At 27.5% G+C, this 24,175-nt stretch overlaps 2 protein-coding genes across 4 annotated transcripts in view; both read left to right on the top strand.

Moving 5' to 3' along the window:
- The window catches only part of LOC112681998, a 30,630-nt gene extending 26,641 nt beyond the window's left edge, over positions 1–3,989 (top strand). Inside the window, exons 4-6 of one of the 2 annotated variants that reach the window (XM_025552425.1) lie at positions 1,325–1,570; positions 1,719–1,894; positions 3,371–3,989. In XM_025552425.1, the coding sequence (XP_025408210.1) occupies positions 1,325–1,570; positions 1,719–1,894; positions 3,371–3,556 (608 nt within the window). In that variant the 3' untranslated portion in view covers positions 3,557–3,989. The other variant, XM_025552426.1, reaches the window with a different exon arrangement.
- A 6,175-nt stretch (positions 3,990–10,164) lies between these two features.
- Positions 10,165–24,175, top strand: part of LOC112681984 (centaurin-gamma-1A) — a 75,267-nt gene continuing 61,256 nt past the window's right edge. For both annotated transcript variants that reach the window (XR_003148448.1, XM_025552385.1), the window contains exon 1: positions 10,165–10,785. Coding sequence is in view for 1 of the 2 variants with exons in the window: in XM_025552385.1 (XP_025408170.1) it covers positions 10,599–10,785 (187 nt within the window). In the remaining variant the exon portion in view is untranslated. The remainder of the gene's footprint in view (positions 10,786–24,175) is intronic.

The raw sequence follows: 24,175 nt of genomic DNA, 5'->3' as shown, positions 1-24,175 counted from the left end.
TATCAAACATCTTAATTAAGTAGCAAAAAAAAAGTTTATTAAATCGAGTGGTACATGAAAATTTTTCAAATTGAGAAAGTGACATGCATATATAAAAAGATTGTTACTCTATTGAAACCGTTACTCTAAAAAAGTTGAATTTGTAAATTAAGACATTTGACTCAACAATTTAGAATGATTAGATGAAAGTCTAGTTAGTTTAAGGAAATGTTATATGCATCTCTGTATGTTTCATAAATCTGTGTTCTGTCAAACAATTTCAGGTGAGTACATTTATTAATATAACAATAATTTATCGTATCGATAATCATAAATAAATTGTTTAATGTTATGTTCTTCGCAAATGGTATTTTTCATAAAATTTTAAGTTCTTTATTAATTATTGGTGTCGAAATAGAAATTAAGTACTTGAAATAAGTAGTTTCACAACCGCAGGGAAACCATCAATAGTTTCATTGTAAATGAGTCACATGTTATGTGAATAAATCTACGTCGTTATATTGGTAAGCTGTAAAAGTGTCTTTAATATATTAATAATGGAGAGAAGTACCGTGTGAATTGAATAAAATAGAATTTCTAATTTAACGAACTTTATGGTTCTTTGTAAATAATTCATTGAACATGATTTTTTTTTTACAAAAAACTCGTTTTTACTCAATGAAATGTTAATAAATAATAATTAACATACCTAATTATAACTAAAAAAAATAATAATAATAATAGTCATAATATTGTATAGTAATAAACAATAAATAATAATAATACAATAATGTTATTAGGTATGTTGAGTAATATGTAACTTATAAACAGTAGCTGGTACCAGGTAAATTTCTATTTTATTCCTTTTTATCGAAAAACCATAAGAATGTTGGTAATGATTTAAAGAATTAACAATGTAATTTGGTACATTTTCGGTACGTTAAAATCCACGACAAATAGTTTTGCTATACTTTTAAAACCTCCGGGGTGCAAATATAATTATGTCACTACAAAATTATAATGATACGAAGTTGATTTTTCAAATTATAAAAAAGATTTTTGACGAAAATTTCACAGATTCTGCAAAAAAAAATTCGTCACGTTTCTCGAGAGTTCCGCCGAATAAAAGTTAAATGTTAAACAGAGGCGCGTTCGTAACGTGTTATTATTCGGTACGTTAAAAATCGAATTTCGAAATGTCGTTGAAACGGTGGAGGGATCCGCGACCGATGGGTGACCATGGTTGTGCGATCATCGTGATCGTGATCCTATCGTTACCCCGACACCACTGCAACGCCTACCGATAGAATCTGTAATAATCGTGTGCGGGTGACGATGTTCGCAGAAGCTTCATCGAGTAAACATTACGGCACGTCGGACTCCGCGGCGGCGGCGGCGGCGGCTGCTGCGGGGGCCAACGGACAACAAGAGGACGGGAGCAGCGCCGGCCAGTCGTCGGAGCCTAAAGACGACGACACCAGCAGGGTAAGCGCTGCCAGAGCAGCTGCTTTCATATTGATCTCTTGCCGGCCGTCTACCACGGAGTCGCCGACGGCATCCCCGGGCAGGGTGAAAAGGGCGAAAAAATTGGGTACCTAATAATAACAATAATATAATATCTATACGTTAATTATGTGACTACACGCGTGGCACGCGCGACCGCACATGGACGTCACCGTCCGACGGCACACGCGCTCGTGGGCGCTACGATTACAAATCGTCGAATTTGCTTTTGACAGGTTACGGCCGCACCGGCAGCGATCCAGCTGTGCACAGTACATCTTCCATGAAAACGTACAATTTGAAATGGTATCAAAGGGACCAGCAGCGAAGGCATTCCACAAAGAACAGAGAAGCCAAAGGCACTCCGCCTAGTCATTGTTCGACTGAACAACTAATACAAAACTGTTCCAAAGTAAATAATAATGATAATAAGAAAAAACACACACACACACACACACACACACACACACACACACCCACACCCACACACCCACACCCACACACCCACACCGATAAACACGTCTAAAGCAGAACAATTCGAAATGGGATTCTTGGTAGCATTATTATTAGTATTATTCTATTTTACCGCTAATACTTCAGCTGCCGGTCGTCGTCGTTTTCTTCGGTGCATATTCGTCCCGATACGTCTTGTAACGTCTTATTCGTACAACGAATTCAAAACGTGATAAATTACCTTCCGCTTTACAACTACGGCTCGTTTTATTTTTACACTTCACAGCGGGTTTTCATTGTATTGGTTCCACGTATAATACTTGATGATACGACGAGCAACATAAAATTGCCCTAAAAGAAGTTGAACGAATTTATATGGATCATCAGTTGACCAATGGCTTACACATCTGTCCACTTTATACCGAGCTGTATTTTATTAAACGTTTTTATTTTATTGAAATACCATTTTTAGAATAAATAATTATTTAGTTAAATAAATTTTAGTCTAGTATAGACGTAGTAATAACGTTAAATCAGAGTGCGAGGTTGAAAAAAACGATTAAAATGAAATATTCATAAATAAACGGTTTAAAAATGTGCAGCTAGTCAATATTGCTAAATATAACTTCATTATAATAACACTATTAATACAATCTTTGTAATTTTTCTCTTTTTTGATTCCATTAGCTACCATTCAATTTTACGAACAGCTTTACGATGAAAAAAAAAAGATTCATTTTTCATAAACTCGAGCGATACTATAGTTTATAAATTATATGTTACTTAATTGTCATTTATATGAAACTTTTCATTTTAAACAAGAGTCAAACGTGAAAACTTATTTAATAATTTATGATTCTTTTAAAGTAAATCGTGCTTGAATTTCAAAGAACAATAAAATAGGTACCTTTTGTGCTGAACGTTTATTATATGTCGTACAAGTTATATAGTTGACAATAAAAAACAACTTATTAACTGTAAATAGGCCAGACGAATTAACATTTGATATTCCAAATCTTGATTCAACAAAATACAACCGATGTTGGTAATCAATAACACAAAGTTTGTTTGAACAACAGCTTATCGAATCGTGCAAACTTAAGTTTCCAAATGCACGTATACGTATATATGCATACGATTGATGGTGTTTTAAATAATATAATTTTTAGTTGTACGTTTTAAAAATGCTATCGTTGCCACCGCGTTTCATTATATTACTATTACGTAATATTTTTTTTCTCTACCAGAATTCCACTAAATTACATTATACGAAATGAAAGAGAGTTTAACCGTTTTTTGCTATTTTCCAATATAGTCGAATCTCCTCGACAGATAAAATATTAAATTCCGGATTTCTAACCTAACCGTCGCCAAATGTAAGACACGCCTGCACTGTAAATCGTCAAGGATTGTTTTATGTGTCGCTTGTTCGCAGGAAGAATGTTCCAGAAACAGCCAAAGCACGTTGAATTCCAAAGACAAGTCGAAAGCGTCGTCGGTGAGTCGTATCGAGCACAAAGCGCTGGTTCATCACTCGGCCGTGAGTAGCAGCCCGGACGCTGCGGTAACCATCGAGTTACCGGAACAACAGCCGGAAGGTGTTGCACGAGGAACGCGATGAAATGGAGCATGTACCTACAACCGTTAATACCACTAAAACACGACACCTGAACACTTCTACCGCGTACAAAATCTGTACTGCGAATGCAACGACTGCAACCTACTGTCTTCTACTACTGTTGCAGGAGACGAAGAGAAAACGATATAAAGAACAGTTCCGGACGTCCCACGAGGACATACGGCGCAGGTGTCAAAACGTGCGCACCACGTTTACTTGTTAAGCATACATTATATTATTACCGTTAATGTTATTATTATACGGCTAGCGACCTCATCGTCGAGTGTTGTCACGTGCTGTCACCACGTCGCCGTGTCCGAGTCGTTTTAATCAACTCAAAATTCAAAATTAATACTTCCACTACGAAATTCGTTATACAAGGAAAAATATTTTTATATTATTTTTTGTATAAGTTTTTTTTTAAGTATATATTTATACACGTATATACTATTAGAAAATAAAATTAAAAATAATAATAATAATAATAATGATTATTGTTATTGTTATCGAACTTAATATGTGTGTGTGTTTGTGTCCATGTTAGTCCTGTATTTAAACTATTATCTAAATGTATTATTATGAATTAATATTATAGTATTATCTAAATACCCAGTAAATAAGAAATATTTAGTTAATGTGTAATAATTAAGCACATACGACGCATGCAGAATAATACCAATATTGGTAAATACAATTTTATTTATTTTTTTGTATTAATAACGAACAACAGTAAAAGTTTAACGATTCTACAAACTATTGCAGAAGTGTTTCAATTCGTATATAATATAGTCATTCGTTAAAACTGCGATTTCGGATTAAAATATCTTAGAAAGAAATAATATGATATTACATGAAAATATTGTATACGTTTTAATTTAATTTTAATTTCAGTTAAGTATGTATTTTGAGACTATATTATATAAAACAAATAGGGGTACTACCTGTTATACAATTGGACTGTTGAAATGAAACGATATTGATTGCATATAATTTATGTTGTATGTGTTATACGATTGAATCACAATGCATAGTTATAGATCCCCTTAGATAATGTACGTTGTATTTTTGATCAAGACAATAAGGCATAATATTATTAAATAATAAATATAAAATATCGTTGAGTATTGTACGTGTGTTCAGCGCTCACAGTATACAGGGCGGAAGAAATTTAACCATAAACATTTACTCGATGTACAAACAATATGAAATTTAACGCCGAAGGCTGCAGTTAGAGATTGTTATAATTATATTATATTATACGTGTTGATTAGATATTTAAGAAATATAAATGATACATATAATGAATAGCTGTAGTTTAATACTAATATTTAATATTAAATAAAAATTCCAATCGATTTGTATTTCATTTTTAATGTTATTTCGTAACATAATTTAAAGGCGTGTGATTTGTGTATGTTTTAATTAGTATAAAAATATAATCATGTACCTATATTGCAAAACTATTTTAAACTAGCATCCATTGTATTTTAGAATAATAATATAACAATTCATAATTCTGTGAAATAAGAAAACAACAGGATAATAGTTTATAGAAGACCGTATTGAAAACAGCAGTTAACGAATTGTGTTTCGACGAAATTCTGGTAAAAGAGATGTGTCTCAATGATAAAAATGAGGTACACGAGTTGTGTCTTAAAAGAAAGATAAATTTAAATCGATATTTTACACAAGGATATTATATATTGTTTCATAAATTGAAATGAAAATGTTTTTATAAATTCAAATCCAGAAGTGTATCCATTATATTGTTATGTAAATACCTAAGTATATTGTATAATCCTTTTACTAAATAAAAATCGATTCTGCCCATTATTATTGTCATTGTACGTTTACGATCATTATTATTTACAAATTCATATTTTTTTAGATATTATTATTTTTGAAAATACTTACAATTATTATTATTATTATTATCATATACAGATACATAATTATTATTAAAAATTAATTTAACAACAACTTTTATTCTTGTGTATAATGTTATATGGATAACATATGTTCAATATTGTAATTGAAAATGTACCAATTTGTGTATACAACTTATGTAAAAACCTGTATATTTTATTTTTCGGGACATAATTCCTGTAACCCAAAATAGTCCATCGGACACAACACGTGTAACCCGAAAAAATACTCTAGACACAATTCGTTTGTAGCCTTGAAAACGATATAGTTTCTTTATTTGAAAATTTAGTACTCATATGTGTACTATAATTATATATCTAATATCTATATCGATCTCGAGGTTCTATAATATTATATTAAATCTATTTTACAGTATTAACATTCAATATTTGAATGTTATATAATAATACTATATTAATTTAATTCTTTGTTAAAATATAGTACTATAAATAACGTAAAAAGTATATGAAAAATAGGTACATATTCGTAAAATATTAAATGTAATTTCTTACAAGGTGACACACACGTCGAAACAACAACACTGAACATATTTCAGTATTACATTTCATATTCCCATACAGTGCGGTTTATTACAAGTAACAAGCTCGTATATTATGAAAAACGAAATGTGAACAGATTTGTCCTTGAAAATTGACTTAAATTTATATTTCCCTAAAAATCTAAAGTAATATACTAATATGGAAGTTTGATTTTATTTAGAAAAACTTAGCTTTTCTTCCATATATTATTCAATGCTTTTGGATTGATATCAAAGCTTAGACCAAAATGACAGACTCATTAGTTTAAATAAGTAATTTGACTCCGATTAGTTTTTTTTTTTAGATAATGTCTGATTTGGACGTGTGTGGGACCATACATGACTTTTAGTGTATAATAATTTTCCGCCATATCATCGAATTTACATTTGTTTTTTCTTCTTTTGATAATATCATTTATTTATTGTCACTGAAAACTGGACTTAAAAGGGTTTGTTTTGACGCGTTATATGGCGATAATAATGTCGGATTTGAAAATAATTATAAATATAAGAAAAAAACATTGAAGTCGTTGAATTTATAATGGGTATTATAAATTCGTTGCTAATTTATATGATTTAATTGTGTATTGCATTCGAAGGATGTTAAATGGTAATATTATAAAACCATGTTGTATGGTTGATACGGTAAATGATACTCAATACTTATCCATATGGCGGAAAATTAAAAAAAAAAAAAGATTTGTATTTATATTTAAAATTATGGATTTATAACGTTTTGGAGGTTTATGAATATGATATAACTAAATATACAAGTATAATATGTACTTATCAATACGCATTGCTAAAAATAAACCCCGTGTCATAATGATTATTGTGTGTTATATTATTACAATGTTAAAAACGTCAAATTCGTGTTTTTATTTAAAATCCTACTTATCTTTCAAGTATCTCCTGAAAATGGTAGAAGAGCTCATACCATATCGTTTTCTAACAGTTATTAAAAACTTCTAAAAACCTTTTACTATGAAAATGAATAAAGATTTATTTTTATAAGGTACACACCTGTATGATATGTTATTAATATCAATTGGATGGATATTAATTATACGATCATTAGCTAATCTTATATTCAACTACAATTAAAATCAAAAAAAGTATTTTATTCCAAAGTAATGTAACATGGGAATATGAATTTTTATTTGTTTGTCACTGTACTACACATTATAACAATACAATTATTTGTTTCAAAAAAATGTCTCGTTATTATTTAAATTATACTTCCGTAGAATTAAAACGTCTTAATTACTATCCCAATAATGAATGATAACTTTATCATAAGTAATTAATTATAAAAGTTTGTAGTATATATATATATATTTTTTTTTTTTTTTAGTTAAAACTTTCAGTATAAAGTTTTTAATATTCATTTCAAATATAAAACAGTAAAGAATAATTAACTGCTTATGAAATTAGCAATCATTCATTTTATTATATCAATACTAATAATATTGTTATTTTCATTACAACAATTATGTATTACCACTAATGATGTGTATAGTTTTTTAGGTAGTTATATATTATATATTTTCCATAAATATTATCGTAAATATAGTATATAAGTGTGGTAATAGTTAATGAAACCAATTGTTTAAGATATAGGTATTCTTATTAACAATCGTGTACTAACAAAGCTATGTCTGATCCAAGTCCAATTACTTTTATGAGTGTTAAGAAAATATTAGTTATTATTTTGACTAAAACTAAAAATAAAAGACAGTTACTTACAGTCCACCTCTAGACATAATATTTTTTTTTTACTATTTTTTGTTTTAGTCATTAGACATTACAACAAAAATCAACATAATACATGTATTGGACTTTAAATTATATTTTTTAAATGCAATAATTTGTATTTAAAATCATGGTTTAATCAATTATTAATCACCATCAACAAGTAAAATAAATATAATAATTGATATCACTTATTTTTTATTACATTATACAGAAAATAGAAAATAGTTAAAAATATGATTCATTTTAATTAATAAATATTGCGTGGAAATTAGTGTTATTATTTTAATACACAGATCTGTCATTTTACGAATTTTTCAGAGACGATAAAATTTTTAATGCTGTTTTATTGCCTGAAGTGTTGATAACTAATTATAAAAAATAAAAAAATAAAAACTTGATGAATAAAAGCTTAAATCTAATGATTGTATCAATATATTTACAACATTCATTAATCATATTGATATGTATGCTAATCGTAATGCATATAGCAGTTAAGCAAAAACGAAATATAAATATTTAGATTTAATAACGGGTAATCAAAAAAAGATTATTATAATGGATTTATTATAAGCATTTTATACGACCTCGCGCTATTAATAGCTCAACATAATCTAGTGTAAATTTGTAATTTAAATAATAACCATTTGACAGACGTTACATAATAATATTATATAATATTATTATATATTATATGTATTTTTAAATTTTAAAATTAGTGTTTTATGTATAATTATTATTTGAACTAAGTTAAATGTGACATAAGAGTGTATATTTTTGATATAATCTGACTATTTATAAAATATGATTGAGGGATGTATATGAGAATTATAGTTCAATTGCAATTAGTAAAAATGTAGGATTAAAAAAATAGGAAGTTTAATTTGTATCATAATATTTGTCACTAACTGGTGGAACCACAGTATAATGACAGTATACGATGTGGTACAATTTTAAACTAGTTCTGTGTAAAGATTAGTAGACAACAAAGAAGTGTAGTATTATATTTTTATTATAAATTTCAGTTTTTGGCTTTCGGTTGCTATCGATTGAACTTATATCATTGATATTTTGTGGCTAAACCGTTACACATAGTGATTCCCAAATTTTTTGTTCCACGCCCTGTTTTAAAAAATTTCATGTTCTCTTTGTAAATTAAAAAAATTGATTTATTTTTAATTTTTTATTTGTATTGTTATTTTATACAATTAATTTACGTAATGATTATTATTTATTTGTTAATAAGGTACTTGCACAATATAGAGAGAAATACAGCTAGAGTTTGATTGGTGTAACTAGATTTCACTAAACGTATGTTTTCACAAAATTAAACACAAGTTCTCTAAGTAGAGCAATCATAAAAAGCAAATAGAGCAAATCTTTCTAGATACGTCTGTGATCTATGTACATTTTATAGAATATATTTCTCTCAATTGATCGAATAGATGCAGTACTGATCACATTGTCATTGGAAATTCTTTGTATTTTTTCGTTCAACAAATCAAGTCGAATATCCTTGCTCCATACAGCATTGCATATTGTTGACATAATTACGAACAAATATGTGTAAAAAAATATAATATGTAAAGTTTACAAAAAAAAACAAATTACCGTGCTCTAAATGGTATATTTAATTAGGCGAATATATCTAGAATAATCTATTTGAGTCCAATCTCAGTGTATATTTTATATCAGTGTTTACTCTAATAATTTAACTAGATAAAAAGCGATAATTGCTAGAGAAAAAATATATTCCGTTTAATTAAATATGTAAATTATAAATTATATAAAATTAGTTAATTGCTTACGAATTTTTTATTAAATGAATACTCGTAAATTCATGTTCATATCGATAATTTATATATATTTATATTTCGCTGTCGTCGTTCAAAAGGATTTCTATCATGTAATATTCACCATTGGTATTTTTCGCGGATGATTATGACTTTAATGCATCGGAATGGTTGCAGTTTGCGTCCGTGGACGAGGAGAGAATAAATAAAAAATTATGGGCGGTCAATGATCTTATTAAAAATACTAATGTATGAAAGAATTTAACTATAAATTATCAAATATAATTGTGAATAATTACGCTTGCCCGGGATGTTATTATTGCGAAATGTGTGCAAAAGTGTATGACTATTTTCGATTCGGAGAAACGCTATAGGTAGAGAAAACGCGTTCGCATGATAACGGACTACCAGTGTGGGATTATTCAAACACACGCGGGCCGCGGACGGAGCGCTCTCTGTTGGACGCATGGCACGACATCTATGCGAGACTGGAGCAGTGCCCGGACGAACCGATGCGCGGCAGACTTTCTGCGCATGCGTGGTGACATACCACAGAATGGTAAACACGGATAACAACAACTGGGCCGAGATAGCGTTTTGTTTATTTGTATGAGCGTCTGATTACAATCCGTTGGCTCCGAGTGATACGGTCGTCGCGCATCCACAGCGGAATGTCTCGCGGTCTATGTTTTCCGTCTTACATTCGTTCGGCTGTCGTAGTTTTCACGCACATATCCGTCCGGCCGACGTGATCACAACGCAACCACGGTTATTTCGAAGCAGCAGCAGGTACAACCACTCACGCACACGTCCGGGCCGTTTTGTCTGCGAGTTTTTTGTGCCGTTACACCCACGGACGCCAAACGCGGGGCCGGTGTTGTGTCGGTGTTGACATTATTATTATTATTTTTTTCTTTGACCCTCTCATCGTTTACCGAACCGTCGCACATATTTGTTTCATCGTTCGTCGTCCGTCTGACCATTACCACGTTTTGTTCTTGTCGATCCAGTGATGTGTGCGTGACGTGACCGAACCATGAGCAACCGTCCATCCTACTACCACAACCATTCGTCGTTCTCCAACAATTCCCTGGCCATCTGCAAAGAAATCCAGCGTTTTGAGAGCGTTCACCCGTCCATATACGCCATTTATGATCTCATCGAGCTCATACCCGATCCAATTGTTGCTCAACAAGTCAGAGACCATGTCGTTTGTATTGAAGGTAAGTCTGTTATTTTAGTTACTCCACCCATTATTCTCATTTTGATTACCTTTGGGTGGCAGTGATTTATAATTAATTGTTACCAAATATGTATTGTAAGTTCAATTGAATAGTGATATATTTTTCCATTCAACTTTGCATTTAGTTCTGTTTCGATACTTTAATTTTTATTTTTTGATATGTTTTAATGCTTTTAATTCACATTCGTATAAAATAATATACTATTTTTCTGATATTAAATTATCATCTTACTACAGGCTATCTAACAACTGATTTTTTTTTTTAGTTGCTATCTAAGAATTTATTTTTAAATTGTTAACAATTATAACTTAGTTATTATATTTGCAATAATAGACTTTAATTGAATATAATGATTGTAATTTATTTCTTATCTTATAATTATTTTTATGATGCTGGAAAATTTAATTTTGTATTAATCAAACTCATTTGATAATTAATTATTTGGAATGATATGTATACAATATTTATTAGGTTTCATTAACAATTACAATAAATTTAAAGATGTATATGGAGTAAGTGACATATATGAATAAATTATAAAAATTATGATTAGTAGTGAACATTTTTTCATGTGTGTCTTAGGAAAAATAATGATAATAGTTTTGTGTTTTTATTGACATAGTTGATGTATCTCTGACATCTACATAACCGTCTAATTATTTAAAAAGATGTAGTTTTACTTATCAAAGATATTTAGATTATTTTTTATTTTAGTAAGCTATTGTCCAGAAACAATATTTGAATAACTGAATAACTAATATATTGAAAATTGAGTTTTCACACATATATATATATATATATGTACACACACAAATATTAACTCCTGTAATGATAATGCCATTTATGGATTATACAGCTCTGTTGAAATTAACATGTATATCAATATATCAAATTATTATATGTATACAGATAACTTTATAATACATTAGCATATATTATAATACCTATATATATATATATATATATATATATATATATTTATACACATTTTACAAGTAAAATATTTACCCAATACTAATTTTTACTTAAGTTACTGGTAGTTGTTGATTTAAATGTTATAAATGAGTGTAAAATAATCAGTGAATTTCATGGGTACTTTTTTTTTAAAATATATTTTAATCAAATTGTTTATTGAAATAATTTTATTTAGATCTTCTGTATTTCTGTATCATCTAGTATTTGATGAATAAGTTTGTAAAAAGTGATATCTAATAACAAATATATGTAATGTACTATTTAATCCGAAAAATTAAAATGTTAGTGATGACCATGAATAAAAATAAAATACTTCTTCCGCTATATATTGTGACCAATTGACCCAATTTTTTTGTGAATTTTCAATGTCCTTCCCCGCCCCTTAAAAGAATCGTTAAGAAACCGGTTAGACGTCAGCATTGTTTGGCTTCTCAACAAATTATTTACGTATGTGTGATGCTCGTAGCAAATCTGCTTGCCACTTCAGGTCACTGGAAGTCAGAATCCGTATCCGTGCGTTGACTTATAATCTCCCGAGTGAGCACTTTCAATTGAATCCAACATAAGTTAGCGGTTTGTTCTGTCTTTTATTTATTACTAAATCTATGCAGAACAATAATAATTAATAATTGTTACTAAAGCTTTTTGTAAATTATAATCGTTGTAATTATCCTTTCATGGGAAATTTTTGGGAATTCTTATTGTTATAGTTAATGTGTATTATGTGAAGTATTATGTAATGCGTTTGGTCCAATATTTAATAATAGTTACGATTTTATTTTTTTGCCATGTTTTGTTTTAATGATGTTAAATTTTGTATTACGCATTTACATGTGCAAGTAGGTGATCGGTATAATTTTAAATTGTTGGATTTTTTTTCTATTATTATCTAGTAACATGTTCGACAAAGTAGAAATAGAATTTTGGTACCTAAATACTTCAATTTATTCATATATTACGATTCTCCTAACCGGTTTGTGTTTTTGCAATGATTGTTTTTTTCCCTATTACCGATCATTGGTAAATATATTTTATGAAGTTAATGAATGGAGTTCTAAGATCAATATCATATTAGTGATTAAATATATATAGTTTAAATATTATAATTTTTAGTACAACAATAATTTAATATCCTACGTTGATAAATATTTTAGTATTTAAAAATAACTTGAAAATTAAAAAAATATACTTTCTAACCCATAAGTAAAATATATATACCTATTAATAACTGAAAAATTGATTTTCAACTTACTGTTATGACTATGAGTATCGTATATATTTGGATTACATCCATTGGTAATTGGCAAACTTGCAATCGTATGGTAAATACAACTAATTTCTATAGGAAATAAATACCGTTTTAAATTTAGATATTCAGCCTTCCTTTGATTATTTTTCCTCGTATATATTTTTTTAATTTTTTTTTTTTATTGAACTTTAGCTTCGACAGCAACGACCATTAGTTCTGATGAATATTTACATTATTTTCAGTAAGTTTGTTATATACAGTATGGCAACTATTGACATTATTATTATTAATATTATATGTATTAAAATATTTCTGTACTCTTGAGAAATTCGATGATAGCTCTTGGATTGGTATTCGGGACCAATTGTTTCAAAGAGGTTCTTGTCTATTTCGTATTATTTTCTTTTTTCTCCGTTTGCTCTGCATTCCGTCATTATATGTTTAACCGTTAGTATCATTTCACACGAAACGCATTTGAATGGTGGGTTGTTTTGCTTAAGATCACCGTATGTAAGATGTTTGTGGCCAATTCTCAGTTGGTTTATTAAGAGATTTATGGTTATTTCTGTTTTTCTTAATGTTTTTGATTACTTCCTGGGATTAATATTCTATTTTATTTCTCTTAGTCTGGGATTAATATTCTATTTTATTTCTCTTAGTTCTGTCTATTGATTTAACTAGTGATTTTTTACAGATATTTTGCAGGATTAATTTTATATGATTTTTGTGTCTATTTCTGTATTATATTTTAGTTCGGAAGCTTTGTATTTTTAACATGTATATTAGCTAATTTGTTTCCTTCAATGTCCCGTTAACAAAAAAAAAAAAAACTGGATATTCTTGTTTTATGCTTTTAAATGTTGAACATTATTTATTTTATTAGTTGTGTTATCATTGGTGTGAAAATTATTTTGAATATTGATTATAGTGTTTAGAGAATCCAAGAAAATGTTAAAATTTTGGTTGTGATAGTTTTCTAATTCATTAAGAGCTGTAATAACGGGGATGGTTTCAACATTATAAATTGACCATTTTTTTACGATTTATGTGTTTCGTTTTTAATTATAACTACTATACCGTTATCTTGTTCAATTTTAATATATATATATATATATTAATTTTTTTAGAATAATTGTATTTATTTTTATTTCATAATTCAAAAAATATATAAACATAGTACCTAGATAATATAAAAATCTAAGTTTTTCAGAAATTTTTCCAAACCTAAGAAAAATCCACGAAAATTGTTAAATTTTTTTAAACAAATAAAATTTCTGTTTTCGCTATAAGAATCAAAATAATAGTACAATTTGTATTATATTCTTACTATAAATAAAATATCCCTGATATACTATGATTTTTATGTTACAATTGTATGTACCTATATATTATTACAATTAATTTAAACTAAAAGTATATTTTGAATACAAAAGAATACTATTACTTTTGATTAATTTAAAAATTAAAGACCTCTGGCACACAGATGAGTGCCGGGTGTGCCCGGGCACCCCCGAAATTTTTTAAATGGGTCCCTATAATTTATGTCTAAGAGTAAGGGTCCGTATTTTAACTGATGTTACTCAAATTAAATATAAGATTTAAAATGGACTATAAAATTACAAATCCTAAATAATTGAAACTTTCTGAGGAAACTATACGAGATTCACGGAAAGCAGATTCATTGGGACTAATGTACCACAATATTAAATTAAAATTAAAGTTCTGTTTATTTAATTATTTATGCATTATAATTTATTAAATAAACCTATATGTTTTGTTAAGATAGGGCCCAAAAGTATAATAGGCACCTCCTGAAGTACAGATGTGCGCACGTCTAGTGTACTCTAGTGTATTGTGCCTTGTGGCCCAACCAAGTTCTTTAGGTCAATAGCTGCAGCTTCTAATTTAATAAAATTATTCTTAATTTACACTAAAAATATTAAAATGCAACTTATTTTGAATACATTTCTTAGTCCAACAATATGTAAATAACTATATTTCAATTTTTCATCAAAAGAAAATGTAAAAGTATTTATAGATAATTTTATGTTTGTTTTTGAAACGACCAATCGTTATCTATAGATATAAGATATAACTTAGGGGTTGATTATATTTTAGTAGATTGGTTTCACCCTTAAGAAATTATTTTCAAAATAATCTATAATCTCTTTAATATAACTTTGTCTAGCGTAATATTTCATTTCGTATACACTATTTTTGCGGTTCTTAACCTGTGGTCTATGGCCCCTTAGGGGTCTGCGATACTAATGTCGGGGGTCTGCTATAGCTTTAACACGTAACATACGTCAATACGTGACATGAGTGCATTATTACAATATTATTGGATTGTTATTATTTTTTTTTCATATATAATATATTTTATTCTATAAGAGATAGATTTTATCTTTATTACGATATTCAAAAACTTGTGTCTCAATTACAAAACCAACCATCACATTAAGTAAATAAAAATAATATTTTAAGTTTATTAAAAAAAAAAAAATTAAAACTAAATTTATTAAATTTAAATTAACTGATAAATTAAATGTAATAAAAATAATTATAAATTTGTATGTTTTGTTGTTTACTTATGTAATTTATTATTACGTATAATATAATTATTATAATTTTAGTTTTGATAATATGAGATGTTTTGTAAAAAAATGAATTCGTAAAAAAATTGGTGAGGGGGTCCACGATTTCTAAAAATCTTTCATTAGGGAACCGTGATCTTCAAAAGGTTAAGAACCACTGCACTAGTTCCTACTATATAATTTTATTGTCACATAAATCTTATTAGTTTTGTCAAGGAGGACTTATTAGCAAACTACATTGAGTACAGGTACTTTTACGATAAGATTAAAAACTTAATTTAGTTAAAATAAAATATGTTTTTAAAATAAGAATATATAAACATTTTTTTATAAATATTATTACTTTATGACTATTATTCATGGATATTTATATACCTACATAATCATTTATACAATTTTATAACATTTATTTATAATAGTTCCATCTCGAGTTTCATGTACATGTGTTCTATACCTCATAATATACATTCTAATTGACTCAAATTATATTAACATGATTGACGTAAGTATGTAATTATGTAGATACTTAAAATATTTCGTTATCAATATTAACATACAATATAAAACTCAACTCTGTTATGTTAAAAAATCTAATCACTAACTAGAATGTCTTATTAAAAATTTGTTGCAGTTATTTTAAGTGTTGATATGTTAAACATGTTTTTCAAGAAAATAAATTTATGTGATCAAACAAAACTCCATTGTATTTTTTTAATGATCAATAACGTGCTTGACGGGATTAACCATTTATTGAATAGAAGTAAAATTACAGTATCATAAAACGTCTTTTGTCTGAAATCATTGTTGTTCGAATTATTGTTTCCTGTGTTAACATTTGGTGTTTTAATACAATTAATACACACCCATCAACCCACTCATTCAAGATCTAATGTTTGTTTATTACCATCTATATAATTATATAGTATGTTTGAAAATCTTTAAACGTGTGCAATTATTATAATACCCGCGATAATACTATCAGACATTTTAAAAAGAAATATTATTTCATTACAAGAAACAAACAATAATAATCATACGTTATTATTAAATAAATAGTTTCTTTTACAATATTCTCTGCTTAATAAATATATTGTAAGTTTTATGTTTTATTAGTTTTGCACATTATTAACTTAAAATTTTGTAGTTTATATTATTTTTATATTGAGTGTTCTATGGTAAAATATTCAATATCTAACTATCAGAAAAATGTTTTGCCACAGTTAAATGTGTAGCTTAATATCAGTTATTTAATTTCCATAATATTGTATTTTCACATTGCAATGTTATAAACTACAGTACTATAGATATTGTGATGTGTTAAAATAATATCGTATATTGCAATGGCCATCTTAAAATGTATCTAGTATATAAACAATTACCTCAAAATGTATTGTTTGTATTATATTCACTCTCAATAAATTCTAGATTACCTATCCAACACAATTGAAAATTGTAATCAAATTTTTCTGAAGAAATGTAACTTTTATATTAATTTTATATTACATTTATTTTACGTGCTTTAAATCATTGATCGAAAAATAATATAATTTTCAGTACACTTTTCGTTCACATAGTTTTGATTTTATAAATGAATGTACGTAGCATATACAATGAATAAAGATTATTTCATTAGAAAAAGCGTTCCAAGTGAACCTCTATGAATATTAATCTCGGATTACACACAGTTATACTGGGTTATATTAAGTTAACTTAAATCTTACGTTTTTTCTCTCCAATCTGTAAAGACAATCGAAAAACGAATAATTATCCCGGTGAACCTTCGAGTGAACGTAAGTTATAAAACGTAATACGCATGTCGTAATTCTTTTAACATCAAACCAATTACCTTAAAGAAAATGTTATAACAACAAAATTATAAAAGAAAATTTCAAGAAGTACAGCGGTTGGTTGTATCGCCAACTTTTTTCAAGTTCGATTTAAAAATCTATATATTTTATGCGGGGCCCTCTTTTTTTTTATTTCCCAAGGATTGAGAAGCGACACCTGCGGGCACGTATCGTGTTACTCTATATTGGGTATGTGTACATGGTACGAGTGCACGAGTGTAAACGATTCAATATTTTATCAGCCATATAGTAAATAGTAGCCTAAACGAAACGCGAAAACACACGCGTACAGTTGTTATGCGCGTAAAGTAGTTTTCCACCACGCGCGTCGTCGTATTCATTTATGCGATCGCTGTTGCTGAAAATCTCGACAGCGTGGCGCATTACTAGTTCGTATGCCCGGTTTACCGTTACGACCGGTTGAAACAGAATAAATCGTACAATACGAAAATATATATTATATACACGCATAACGTAATACATCGGAAAGTGGGATGAATACTTGTATACGTGCAATCTTTACACGCATATCGTAGGAAAACGAATTGTCAAATAAAAATATGATATTATATACGTGTAAAGAGGCTACACGCGTGTAACGAAAGAAACATTGTACACAGTAAATGTATATTATAATAATAACGCGCACAGTGTGATGTTTTATTCTATCATCGGTAAAATTGCTATTGCTATTTTACTATTATTGTCGTCGGCTGTCTCGCCTCACCGTGTAAACAATATAATACCATCGTCGCACGGACGAACGAGCAAACGGAATTGTCGTGGTTTTCCTCCGTATCGTTCTTGCCGATTTGTCGTGTCAGGTACAACGAACCCAAAAATAAAAAAAAAAATACGTCTTCTTCTGCACGCGCTATAATCGTCACCGTGCGTGTATAACTATTTGCTCGAAAACCGTTTAACTTCCGAAATCGCGCAACGGTTCGTCGTTGGATTTATATTAGTATAATAATGCGTAAGTCATCGGTGTAGTTTTGTATTATTTGTAGCTTAATGTAATATATAGCCTTATGTTGTTATAACGGGCGAGTATTTCGTCAGTTGTCATCAATACATCATTAATTTCTGAATTATATCTGCTTGCACATCTGCTGCACATATTTAACGAAAATGTGAAGTGACGAGCATGCGCTTTAACTTTTTTTTCATGCGTATGAGATCGTCGTTTGTTTATTCAGTTTTTTTTTCTAATATAAAACCTTGTTATACTTTTTCGAAATTATTATTATTATCTTATTGATTCACTCCCAGCAATATTCATTTAGAGAACACAAATATACATAGAACAAGATTTTATAAATAATAACACGTACTCACATAATATATCTATATATATAGTATTTCATTGGCCATCAATTTCCGCGTGTATATTACGTGTTACCGTAATTTAATAGGATTGTTCGTTCGGAATTCGTGTTCATTACGATCGTGATTGAATTCAAAAGAAGTAACGGAGTATTCTAGATTCCTATAAATTGGTTTGAAGTTTAAAGTACTCATATGTCGTACCTGTATTTTTTTGTTGCTCTTATTTTCAATAATATTCAGATACTTGAAATTCCAAAAAAAATTAAATTTTAAACGTGTACACATTGCCATTGAAATTTCTACCATGTTTAATTTTTTTTCCTATATTATATTGTAGTAAAAAATTTGTTTTGTTCACATTTTAATTTCACTTATTTATTTTGTTTATTTTATACTATACCTACGTACATAACTTAAAGTATTTAATACAAGTTATAATGTACAATCTTATCATAATGTATGTATATTCTTATGTGTAAAAAAAATGTATGTGTTTATGTAGTTACTTATTCTTATCTAAAAACGGTAATAAGTATAAATTAAATGTGATTATTTTAACCTTCAAAATATATTTAAGTAAAATATTTTCGTATTTTCATTAAGTATTTGGTAAAGTATGTACTAACGGTATCTATAGAATATAATTATTCATAAATTCAGTACATTATATTTTTAAAATGTATAATAAATTAATGGATTTGGAGTCTGGAGATTCTATCTACCTTATTATCCATAGCTTTTTTTTATTTTCACAGTAAAAGATAAGGTATATCTATTATTATTTTTTATTATTTGTGAACATTTGGTGTCGTGGTTTAAAAATCATTATGACTGTATACATTTACCAAACAAAATACATTTGATCCACAATTGTATGTAAAAAACTACATAATTAAAATTGTTTATTGATATAAGTAAGGACAATGATAAATAATGTAACTCACCAATCTAAGGGGACGTTGGTGAAATTACTGTTTTTCAATGCATATTTTATATAGCAACAAAAATATATGTTCATAATATGAACATATATTAGATATATTATATTATAATATGTAAAATTTACGTTATGAGTATACCATTCCATGTTTTTGTTGACTAAAAATTACTGAATATACATTTTTTTTTTAATATTTGATTAAAAATCAATACTGATATATTGTAATGAGAGTATAACTTTTACTATAAGTCTCATATTGATTTAAAAACTTACAATATGTATAATTATTTTCGTGGTCATAAAAATTGACTATACATTTTTTAAATAATAGTATTGTATGTAAAATATACATAACAATAGGAATCAATAATATTATTGTATATCTTTAATTGAAATAATATAAACTTACCCCCTATTCAATATCACATGACTATCTGATCAGTATTACTTTTTTAGGACAAAATAAAAATTAACATATTTTATTTGTTTATAGAAACTGAAATAAGTGTTGATTGTATTGTTGAATAAATGTTTGGATAAATATGATTTGTATTACAAAACCTGAAACCTTAATCATGTAAAAATAAAGTCTATAAACAATATCTGAAAAATATTCAAAATTGATTAGGTTTGGTTATTTTTTCTATAACTGGAAGTTGATAATAACCTACTTTTAATATACTGATATTTGATTTATCTTTTAATTTTGTCTTGGTATTAATATTAATAATTATTTTCATGGGACATTTTTTTGATGATCTGCGAACGTTGTAGTACTTATTATGAATATTTAATAGGTATACTTTATGATTTGTATTGTTGGTTTTATTCAATGGTAAGCATATATTATGGTATATAATATATATATAATATATATATATATATATATATATATAACTAACATATAATTATGTAATTATATCGTATAGCATAATTTATTATTTTCTTTTTTCTTTGTCAGTATTTGCATTGCACAGTAAATTTTGTTTTATTCTCAATACGGTTGCCTACAAAAAAACCGGATGTAGGTATATCTGCGTAGGTAGACATTTCTTGTAGGTGTAGTTAAGTTAAACACTATAAGGTAGTCGTACTAAGAGTTTTTCTCTTAGTTATTATTATTATTAAACACTAAAATATTTTTTAAAAACCTAAAAGGTTATAATTTATTTCGTGTACATAAAGTATTATGTAGATATATATTATTATCTTAGCATTTCCTGAAATTACACTTGTGTTACATTTTAATGTATAAATTATTTCTAGCACTTGATGATTATAATAATTTTACGTGACAAATACAGAAGACACAATAATAATAATAATAATAGACCTTGACACGTAATTATTGTCGTGTCAAATCCTTAGCAGTTGTACGCCCACTACATATGTTATTAACATACATAAAAAAGAGGAACCATGAGACAATTACGTATCTATCTAACGCGGACTTATCATTTAAACTTTTCTAAATTGTGAATGTTAAAATATGATGAATATCATGTATGTGTATATGTTTCATTTGCGTATCCATTCTTACGTATTATATTCTATGAGAAATAAATAGTTTTTTAAGTATATTTAACAATTTTTACCCCTGTGCAGTACAAATTTGCTGTCACTAATAGAAAAAACTTATTCCAAATAAGAGTAATAAAATAAAAATGTTAACAATATACCGCTGAGTATTTTGTATTCCTATTCGCGTATAAAATATGTGTTTTTATGAAATGGCTTTAATAAATAATGTTGTATTAAATAATAATAATAGAGATATTTTTGTAGTATTATTAAATATATAAATTAAATTTGGATCATTTATGATAAATGACTTTGCTTATTTTCATGAAATTGTAAACCAGTAGGGTAGTTTATTGGTTTCATACAAAAATAACATATTTTTAGTTTATTAAAAATGTTAGTGGTTCTTATTAATTTTTTCCTAAATTATATATATAATCTGTATAATAGTTTATACTTATAACAACTTAATTATTATTAATTAGTGTGCATTTAAAAACTAGTAATTTTAATTATTTCAAATAATTTATTTAATTATTTGTAATCGACTATATTATCAATAACAATAAAGTAAGTTATACTACCATTGTAACGAAGTTTGTAAAATTGGGTCGGCTATTGATTATGTTATATAAATGGGATCATACATGTTAGTATAATCGTAGTTTGTATACTTCTAATAATATATGCATCATATTCCAATTCGAGTATAGAATTTATCAATAATTTAAAGGACGGTGACTTTACGAAATATTGTGTTAGACCAACTCGATATAAAATATGTGAAGTAATGAAATGCTCTTATTTATTTATCATGGATCAGAAGCTCATAATAATCAGAAAAATTAAAAAATTGAGAGTCGCAAAATGTAATAATAAAATATATTGCTGTATCCCTGGGTGACTATGATTTTAATATTATTATTTTGGCCATAATCTAGAAAGTTTCCAAATCTTTCTCGAATATTACGTGTCCAACGAACTTCGGATTGGTACCTATCAAAAACGTGGTATAGGTTGTAGATATATAGTGTATATATGTAGTGTACTGGTGCAATAAAACATAGCATTCTCCTCCGCTTTGCATTTAGTCGTGATGGTTGGACATCATTCTTATATGTGTCTCCGCAGTCCATAGAAGACAATCCTTTCTTTCCTGCCGCATTTACCTTGACAGATTAGTCACGCTTATATTAACAATACCGAATTTATACAAAACAAAAACCTCTGCACATAATAATAATATATAAGAATTTTACCTCGCTCATTGAGCTGGTCCAGACTTTCACCCACTGACAATAATAATTGGTACAGAGAAAATAAAATACTATTTTTCTTTGAGACTTTCTTTCTCGGTTGATCGTTGCTATTCGTGCTTACTTTTTTGGTGTGTTTAAAAAAATTATACTAAAAAATTTAATTTATTATTTTAGATTTTACAGCCATGAAAAATATACATTAATTTTGATTCTGTTGATCTAGCCTTTACTTTATGTTAACATTTCAATTTTCAAAAACTGATGAATATAATGTAACTCAATTATGGTTTTTCATTTTTAATTCAGGTGTACATGAAGTGTTCACATCAACGCTATAATAACGTAATTTAATACCCATGTAAAAATGTTATAAAGTTTTTCGTTTCATCAATATCTTTAAAATAAAATTGAATTTTTAATATCTTGGGTCTTCAGTCAGAGATCTATATATTTGTATAATAATTAGTATTGAGTATATTATTTTTAAATAAAATAGTCTCAAATAGGACGTACACATCTATTATCTTATTTTTATATAATTATACCAAAACCACTGAAAAATGTTTGTTTAGTTCTATATACGAGTAGCTAACTTATCTTTGCAATACTAGTTAATAGTTTTGATAGTATTATGACTAATGTAATAAGGATAGTATGTTTATTTAATTGTATACCTACATTAATTTCAATAACACGAAATTTCAAGTTAACTTTTGTAAATTTACTATTGATACATCATTATATACATTATTATATTTGAATGAATATAGTTTTAAATAGCACCATTACCTAGAAATTGATTGTTTTATTTTTACATTTCACCACTCGAAATATTCTAATTAATTACAAAAATAAAAATTTATTTTTCTGACTGGTTTTAGCTTTGTTGAGTTATACTTGTTTAATTAATAATTTTCCATAATTATTTATTAAATATTTAAATTAAATTGCATTAAGAATGTCTATCGATTCCGCCTGTTACTGTTTATAATATTAAAAATATTTTCATCATCTTTTTACTAAATACATTTTCAAGAACGAACATTATATTTCACTTGTATACTTTTTACTACCAGACAAATGTACAAACAAATATATACGATCGTTTAAATATGTCATGAAAAATTGTTCAGAAATTAATACATTATTCACCCCATCAAAAATAGATTCCGATTTTGAAGAATCTATACATATTGGTGCAAAAATAATATGGCTTGGAATACGGATCGTTGGATGCAGATTTAATTTGAGACAAAATTGGTGGAAACATATTCAAAGTCTTGGTAAATATTTACCTAAATACACATAGAATTATATTATTTTATTACATTGAATTAAACAGTTACTATAATTTTATAAAATTTAGACGTGTGATAAAATATTAAAAGGAGGGGAGGGGGTCAACAGCGTCCGGTGGAATCGATATGTAAAATATAAACAGTAGCCGATGGAATCGATATAAACCTTTTTCCTAAGCAAGCAGTTTCGGAGGAATAAATAAACTCCCATATTTAGTTAAGATTTGTGACAATATCGTTTAAAAAAAAAATCTTGAATGATTCTCAATGGATATGTATACTTTTTAAATTATCTACACAATATAGACATTATATATATATATATATATATATATATATATATATATATATATATAT

This window comes from Sipha flava, unplaced genomic scaffold (assembly GCF_003268045.1).
Source record: "Sipha flava isolate LNK unplaced genomic scaffold, YSA_version1 1_pilon_pilon, whole genome shotgun sequence".
NCBI lineage: Eukaryota > Metazoa > Arthropoda > Insecta > Hemiptera > Aphididae > Sipha > Sipha flava.
The sequence above is the reverse complement of the archived record's forward strand: the minus strand, read 5'-3'. Positions and strand labels throughout refer to the sequence as shown.